The sequence below is a fragment of the Chrysoperla carnea genome, chromosome X (genome assembly GCF_905475395.1).
Source record: "Chrysoperla carnea chromosome X, inChrCarn1.1, whole genome shotgun sequence".
Taxonomy (NCBI): domain Eukaryota; kingdom Metazoa; phylum Arthropoda; class Insecta; order Neuroptera; family Chrysopidae; genus Chrysoperla; species Chrysoperla carnea.
In genome coordinates, this window is record NC_058342.1 from 3373947 (window position 1) to 3383565 (window position 9619).

The 9619-nt window shown below is 31.4% G+C and overlaps 1 protein-coding gene across 1 annotated transcript; it reads right to left on the reverse strand.

The window, feature by feature from the left end:
• Positions 1–667: 667 nt before the first annotated feature.
• On the reverse strand, positions 668–1942 carry LOC123302557. Its single transcript, XM_044885528.1, has one exon. It carries the CDS (start codon positions 1940–1942, stop codon positions 668–670), a length of 1275 nt encoding a protein of 424 aa, XP_044741463.1.
• Positions 1943–9619: the final 7677 nt, after the last annotated feature.

The following is a 9619-nucleotide window of genomic DNA, read 5'->3' on the forward strand; positions in this document are numbered from 1 at the left end:
AGTATGTAAATTTATTTGATGATAATGAAGTATCAGCAAATCTACAAAAACGTCCTTTTTAGGAAGTAATACTGGATGTTGACTATTAAAATATAATTGAGCATTCACTAAGCGACCACCAACTCGAAGTAATCCATCATGAATAAACGGCCTGAGTTTGCGTACGAAGGCAGAGCAACTTCTATTTTGTTTTAAATGAAGGATATCACAAAATCTTCCCATCGTTTAACAAAACTATTTGGTGGTGTTTGATCCCAATCTAATTTATATGTCCACAATTCTTTGATAAATAATTTTAATTGTAAAGTAACAGGCGCAACAAATCCACATGGATCAAATAGCCGTGCCACTATCGAAAAAATATTTCTTTTGGTACATGTCACCTTTTCGAAACTTCGATTGAATGATAACATATCACTATTAGGTTGCCATTGGAGACCCAAAATTTTCATTAATTCCGAATCAAAATTTTTCGGATTGTTTGCTCGTAAACTATCCGGAATTATTTCGAGTAACTGCCTAGAGTTAGTAGCCCACTTTACTATTTCAAATCCACCACTTTTGAAAAATTCTATCATTTCTCTATAAAGTTCATTTGCTTCGGATAGACAATGAACGCTAGTAATGAGGTCATCCATAAACATGTGGTTGCGTGCCACTTTAGACGCTAAAGGGTAGGGTAGGATAGGTAAACCGAAAGATCGTCGTCTTCAGAATCACGCCATAATATTCTTTGAAAACGCCTATGATCTTTGGCCATATCTATTTGCAGATACATACGTCTTATATCCGCAGTGAGTGCTATTTCAAATAATCTAAATATTAAAAACAATGTCAAAACATTCGCCTGGAGTTTTGGACCACTATACAATAAATCATTGAGAGAGTACGAACTATTGGATTTGGCACCAGCATCCATAACTATTCTAAGTGGGGTACTCTCGGATTCTAGCTTAATAACTCCATGATGTGGAATATAATAAGCACTTTCTACTACATCGGTATTTCTATCTAATTTTTTCAAATAACCTTCATTCAAATACTCTTTGATGATTTGGCTGTATTGAATTTTGTATTGAGGATCCTGTCTAAATTTTTTCTCTAATGCATGAAATCTTCGTAAAGCCACGAAGTAACTATCACCTAATTGTAACCAATTATCGCGAAATGGGAGAGCGACTGTGTATCGACCAGAAGCTTGTCTTTTATACGTTGCTTTAAATATTGTTTCACAATGGATGTCGTCCGGACTATGAATTGGTTTAGAAGGAACTTCCTCTAAACTCCAAAATTTTTCTACTAATGTTTCCAGAGGGGGTTCTATTGTTGTACAAAAACTATGAAGTGAATTCAGATTGGTTAAAACAGGAGATTTTCCCATGACAACGTAACCTAAAGTGGTTTCTAAAGCGGCTGGAAAATTATCTAATCCCATAATTCTATTGTTACCGAGAATATTAGAATATAGTTCAGCTCCAATTATTCCATCTATTTCGCCCGGGGTATGGAAATTTACATCCGCTAATGATAAATTCATTAGATGAGGCATCGTATTAATATCGACGAAAGAATGGGGTAATTTATCGGTGATTCTATCTACTACTAAAGCTACTATGGGGTACCGATAATTTTCATTCAAACGTGACGAAAAAACTAAATGAACTTCACCTTTAACTAGGTTCACTCCATTCCCAATGCCTTGGACTGTCGACGAGTTGTTTGAGATGGATAAATTTAATCGTCTACAACACATACGGGTAAGAAAATGACATTGACTTGCTGAATCCAACAAAAATCTAGCAGTGTGTTGATTACCATTTTTGTCAAGCACGTATACCAGAGCGGTACCTAAAAGGATCGTGCTATTTGACTTTGGATAATTTTGTGTACTAGTTGTTGAACATAAACTTAATGTGTTACTACTACTATTTGATGGAACCATTTTTGAAACTCAAATTAAACTATTTTGCTTTACCTCATCGTCTAATATGGGTTTACAATTATTGAGGTTCGAAGAAACATTTGCTCTATTTGGAGAATGGCCTTGCCTTGCTGACTACTATTATTTTGATTAAAATACAATAATGTACTATGTTTCAAACCACATATTCTACATCCTTTTTTACTAGAACAATTTTATATTTTATGATTACCTAAACAATTTAAACATAAGTTTTTGTCACGAGCTATTTTGTATCGTTCTAATGGTTCCACTTGTACAAACTTTGAACAAGTGCTAATTGTATGAGAATTGCTACAAATTGGACATTTGATTTTGTAAGTATCAAAATCTTTTTGAACGCTGACAAACGAATGCGTTTTAAATTTTGGACTAATCGATGATAAATTCTTACTAGATGATGCATTTCCTTTCGTTAAATAAGATGAACGTGAACAAATTTTAGATTGTTCTTCTACGAATTTTATTACTTCCGCATATGAAGACAATGATGAATCACGACGAGTATTCTCAAACAGTCTATTTGTTTCACTATCTAATTTCTTTAGAGCTAAATATGCGAAAGTATAATCGCTCAAATCGTCAATGTTTAGTTTTTTAAGAGCTCGAACAGTCGCATCAAACTGATTTAAAAAATTGTTAAGAGAGTCGGTGCTTTGTATTTGTAATGGTTTCAAATCTATAATTTTATCTAAATAACTTGTAGCCAATAAACGTTTATCCTCATATTTTCTAACTAATGTGTCCCATATAACCGTATAGTTTGCTCCAATGGGAGGGATTCCCGCACAAATGTGGCTGGATATTAAATAATGAACTTTATCTACGGATGATAAAGAAGAAATGATTCATAAAATATGGGCCAATCTTGAATTTCGCCTGAAAATTTAATTAATGAAAGTTTTGGTAAGCGAGGTATTGATTTGCTAATAGTCGTTGTGTTTCCACTATCACTATTTGAACTAGTTTCTGGGTTTTTAAAAACGGTTTTCGCAACCGATTGTATATGACAATAAAGTTCATCTACAGTATCCAAATTTGCAAAATCGGGTGTATAGTCTTCGTCTACTTGCCATGATAATAAATTTATTTTATGGATGAGATCTTCGAACTCTTTTCGTGTATCTTCCACCGTAGCATATCTTATTTTAATATTTACTAAATTTGCCTGCTCATGTATCCTTTTGCTATCATCATAAACTCTTTGTAACCGACTAAATAGAGTTTCTTTTTTAGCTGTCAAAACTTTTAATTGTTGTTTTTTAGACATTTTGTATACAAAACTATAAAAAATATTATATTTAATAAATAAATTTGGAAATTGTTGTTGATTAAATAATATCGACTCAGCTGACTATATAAATTCAAAATAATTAAATGATTTATTTACTAATAAGGCACCTGTATGCTTATAATAATCAAATAAATGAATATTTTATTGTACCTGTATTAACACTATAACTAATAATTATTAATAATTACCTTTCTTGAAACACAGAATGTCTAACTATGATAATTATTGTGAATATTAATTTCTAAAATCTCTAAATAGGTATCTGCGCTTGAAGGCACCAAAATTGTTTGGTATTGGTTCTATAATTTTCTAATTTTATTTTTAATTGTCAATAATGTGAACTGTAGTTTCTATAAGTAAAGCTGATTCTCAACCGGTGATGATTTCCAATATTATTTTACGAAAAAGATGTTGCCACTCACCTTAGATTTTGTGGAATATCAGGTCAACCATGTGGGCATTATAATGAGTAAGGATAGTAATTGGAATAAGGAGAAAAATCGGGTTTAGCCACTATAATACACGTGTCTAAATCGCGCACAAAACCCTAAGGCTTCTAACTATTAACGTACACGTAATTTCAATTAATATTCACAAAATAAAAATAAAAACTAATTAATATACTATGCGGTGTAACTATAATTTAAGAATTTAATGATTTTTGATGATTTTCTTTATGAATTAGTTCTATCTATGCGTTTTACTAACTCGGTTCAACTATGAAACTATACTATTACGCTACTACTACTACAACTACAACTACTAAAACTAAAAGCTTACAAAAAAAAAACATATTATTAAAAAAAAACAGAAATTTGCAAGTTGGACTTATATAATCAATGATCGGTAATTTCAAAACTGTTTTTATCTATTCTTTTGCAATTCACAATTTAAAAACGAAAATATATTTATATATATGTATATATAAAATATATATGTATATATATATGTATATATATATATATGTATATATATATAAATATATTTTCGTTTTTAAATTGTGAATTGGGCAGGGTGTTTTGGCCGAATAATGTGCGTACTTACTCCGGTCTTTGGACGAATTCTTGATTATACACGAAGTATTAAAATCTAACCAATACCTAGATCCACACCGGTTCCCTCTGATATTTTCTGATGCTTTCGTACAATACCACCGTTGTCACCAAATTTTATGTTGTAACCAATAGACGCTGTGGCAAATCAGTACGGTTTTAGGCAGAGCGGTGTCACTGGACCATTTGTTCAAAGTACAAATTCGTAAACATATTATGCAATTTCCAAATCACAGTACTCATTCCTTGGAAATCCTTGGAAGCATGTGAAACTTGGTATTGGCGTAGAAGATTGAGAATAAAATTGACTGATTATACCTCGAATGATAAAGTGTGGAGAAAGGTTGGACTGAAAAAACAATTATTAAATAGTGTTCACAAAAGACACCTGGAATTTTTGGGGCATATCCTTAGGAAAGGGAAATTAGAATTTGTAACTCTATCAGGAAAGATAAAAGGGTGTAAGAAACGAGGGGGAAGGCGATTAGATAGCCTGCCATGTGAAAACGCAAACGCCAAGCAAATTATTCATCTGGCATACGATAGAGCTAAATGGAAGAGCATGTTGGTCAACGTTTGTAATGTACAAACATGACGCTTATTATTATTATTATTGAATGATTGGTGTTGCGTCCATAGAATAGCACTGTCCCAATATGAAGATGAATTCTCCGTCCAGGAAATACTATTATGCCCAATTGCAGTTACAATAATTTGTTTGAATTTATAAGATTACGTGATTTCTAATAAAGTTAAATGAGAGAAGTTCACTTTAGTTATAATAACTGAATTTATTACTTTAATTGAAAAATACTTTTATTGAAGATAATAATTTTTAATTTATCTATAGTCCCGTAATTAACCCTTCAATTAGATATCGAACTTGATCTGAACTTAATCTGATTTAAGTTTGAAGATGCTCTTGATTACATACTAATTTATTGCTGAATTGACATTATTGCCATTTCATCAATCGTTTGGCTATTGACGTCATTCATCCATGGTGGACAATGCAGATAGACTCTCTTAGCTAATGCGCTCTTTTCTTAATATAAATATTTCAAGTAAGTTTGGTATCAATTTTAAAATAAATTTCTAGAATTATAATCGATTTCCTTTTCGGTTGCATTATTTATCACGTACAAAGTGAAGTTTGGGTGAGTAAACCTGAGTTGCAAACATAAAATTTTGCATCGTTTTTTCACAAAATATTTTGTTTGGTAACCGCAGACCGTTGGTACTTTGGGTACAGGAGAGTAGCGAACTGGCAGTAAAAGAGATTGGATTTTAAGTACATCTCATCATATAAAGACGTGTGTTATAAAAAAATTGCACCGGCTAGACATCTACGTAGTGATGTCTACTGCTAATACTGCTAATATTGATGGAACGGAATTTGTTATATGCATAACTAGTGCTGTGTTAAGTGATGAATTCTCAAACATGCTAAGTAATATTTAAACAAATATAGTAGAAGTTCATACAGAAGTTTTAAAAAAAATTCAATTTTGGAGTTGAAAAAAGTTAACCTTCAATTGCTAAATGACATGGAAATATTGAAGAAATAAACCAAAATGGGAAAAACGAACTCACAAAAGATGTCACCACAAGAACCTATTGCAAATGAACTTTTGCAAAACAAAATTGTTGTAATAAAAAAATAAAATAATAAATTATTAACTGATATGAATTTAGTAAAGAAACAAACCATAAATGACAGTTATGCACAAAAGGTGTTGCAACCAAGCTCCAGCGATTAAAAAGTTAACAATAAGTCTCGTAAAATATTATTGCAAGATCAAAGAATAGTTGAAGAGAATAAAACCGAATATCAAGGATCGTATCAAACGTCATGTGAAACCATGATACAAGAAACACCCAACAACAGAGTTAGCCAGGATACACAAATTGATGTAGCTGAAAACATAGATGGTATTGCCGTAGAGAATCGTCAAAAAACAAGAAACGTCATAATCGGTAATTCCCATGAAACCGGGTCACTCTTAGCAGTAGAACAGAAGTTTTGGATCTTTTTGGGAAGGATGGCTGCCGACACAACACGAGAAGCAGTTTTTAATTTTCTAAACAAGCAAATCAACGATCAGCACATCGATGTGGAAAAACTGGAAACAACGAGTACAAATACTTGTTGAAAAGTTTCTGCTCCCAGAGAGTTGGAAGAAAGATAAATGACGCAAGTTTTTGGCCGAAACAATCTATTACCAAGAGATACTCTTTTCGTCGAAGAGACGATTACAGTAATGTGAAATCATGCACGGTTGAATCATATAATAATTCAAAAAACAACAATAGTAACAAGGGTCTGAAAATTCTGCATCAAAATATACAATGTATCCGAAATATAATTAACAGTTTGGAAGTAATTTTAAAAAGCGAACAATTTGATGTTGTTCTTTTAACTGAGCATTGGTGTACAACTTTTAACTTGGAAACTTTTATATTAGAAAATTATGTGTTTTGTGCACAATACTGCCGCGAAACCTTTCTCCATGTGGGTGTAGGCATATACAAACATATTATTGAAGGAAGTAACCATATTAATTATAAAACATTTCTGTAAGGACAAATTATTTGAATGTGCGGGAATAGAATTAAAGGCGAGCAATGAAACGTTTTATTAATGCGTAATATAAAGGGTTCCGGATGGTGAACTGGTAAAAATATCGAAGTTCCAAAATTCTGAACACATTATTATCAGACCACATAGGTCAAATAATTACACTTGACACAAGCAATGAGGAGAATAATATTTTAATACATATTAAAACACGTAATCAAATTGGCCTGCTGCTGTCATCAGATGATGTAAATTTTTAAGTAGACTGTTTTTTTGATAATTTCAGGCATTGTTTTAATGTCAGTTTTCCAGTTACTTTTCAAAAAATTAAGGCTCAAAAATTCAAATCTTGGGTAACTGAACAAATTATTGAAGAGGGTCAAGCATTGAGGGATTTATTCAAAATCCGCAATTCAAGCAGTGAACTCATGTCATCATATGTAAAATTGGAAAAAGTACATAAATTTAACATCGGTCAGGCTAAACAGCGTTTATTGTTTAAAGATATTGATCTGAAGGTTTACAATCAAACAGACATTTGGGATGGAATAAATAAATTACTTGATAAGGGCAATAAGACTAATAATAAAATTTTATAAATTCCGAATAACAAGGTGGTCGACAATTTGATGAATATTCTAGAAATATTTCGGAATTATTTCTTGAACTCCTCCTCGAATATTTCGGTCGGACGTTGTCAACAAGGTGTACAGCTATAACTTTACATTGTCATAAATTCATGTTTCTCTTTCCTACATATGAAAGGGAAATTTATAATATTATAATGAATACCTTATAAAAACTCCACAGGTGCCGATGAAGTTCCTGCGCAAGTTCGAAAGCACAATGCACTAACATTCACTCAAACATTATTACCAATAGTCATGTTACAAATTGTTGGCAAATTAATTAAAATTAATTAATTAGAAATGAATTATGTAAACAATAATGTTAATACCAAACATTTTTAAATCTGTCTACGACGGTACCTATTCATTTGAAAAGTTTACTCTGTCTGTGACTGTACTTTATTTTTCAACTGAAAGTTCTATATAATTGGCACCAGTCGGTACCCTAACTAAGTTGAGTTTCGTTTTCCATTTAAATCGCTCTCTTGAATTTTAACCGTCACAGAAGCAGCACCTTGGAATAATTAATTTAAATTATTTATTCCAAGATGGATTCACATATTTTTCAATACACATTTTTGCGTGTGGCAGTAATTATATTACTTAAATTTTTATAACACGATATCAACACGACAATATAAACAAATATTTTTGTTAAATGTCGTTTTATTAAATACACACAATTCCGTGGAATGTAAAAGGGCATTCTCGCATAATTTAAGATTGTGTAATTTAATATTATTTTTCTTAGTATGTTTTTGGTGACGACTAGAATTTGTCTGTGAGCTCAGTTTCTTATAAAATGTAATTTTAAGGAACTGAATTCACTGTGAGCACAAACAGCATACAGGAACATTTTTTTTTTTTAATTATTATATTTTTTTTCTAAAGTTATTAACATAAGATATTTTTATAACTTTATTTTTATATTCAACTATGTAAAATTTCATGTCAGTCACAAAATGGCTGACGCCTTGTAAATTAATATTTTCTGTTTTAAGTTATGCCAGACTTTATATTCTTTGATTTGATAAAATAAATTAATTCTTTTTTTAATTTTAAACGTAGACTTTTTTCTGTCTTTTTTAAAGACTCTCTGGGGGGTAATCGCCTTCGGCGTTATCTTTGGGCCTAGCACGCGAATTTATCTGTTCCGGTTTCGAACATTAGTGAAAAACTTATTCTTTATTTTTAAATGTTACAAACCGGGATGTTTCCCTTTAAGAACACTAATTTATATTTTTTTTAGCTAAATATCAATCTGTGTTCTGGGGGTTGCGGAGGAATATGGTATCGTAATTAAGTATCGTAATTAAAGAAATTCATTACATTATTTTTTTAAATTACTACATCTAATATTCGTAACCCTTAGTAGCATCGCTTCACGATCCATGAAATTCGTAACAGTCAATCTAATATTAGAAAAAGGGATTTTCCCAGAAAAACTTAAAATTACAATATTTAAACCTATATATAAAAAAAATGTGCCAATACCTTAGAGCTAATTACTCTACCACTATTGCCACATTTGAATTCTCTGATCACATATCAAGGGCGTTAGATAATGGTCAACCGGTTCTTGGTTTATTTTTTTATTTAAGCGCGGCTTTTGATACCGTCAATCCTAAATTCTTTTTAGAGAAATTACATAATATGGCAATAAGATGTGTAGGTTATGATTTGATAAAATCTTACCTATTAAACAGAACTTTCTTTGTGGAAACTGACGGGCAAAACTCGAGTTTTGGAAAGATCTGATTTTAAATACAAATTTCTTCAATTTTTTACATATTTCATTGACTTGATCTGTTAATTTTAAGTAACAATCTATGTAAACAGCTAGAAATTTTGTCAAATCACTTGGTTTTAATAATCCACAAGCACTACATATTTTCAAGTTCACATTATATGGCCTTTTTAATTTTAAATCCGCAAGAGTCGTTTTGTCCAGATTAACAATAAGTTGATTATTGTAACACCAAGCTTGAAATTTATTAAATAATTCGTTCGCTAAGCTCTTAGCATCGTCGAGGCTGCGTGCAGATACAAGCACTGTTACATCGTTGGCGTACATTTTTAACTGGCCAATATTTAAAAGCTGTTGCC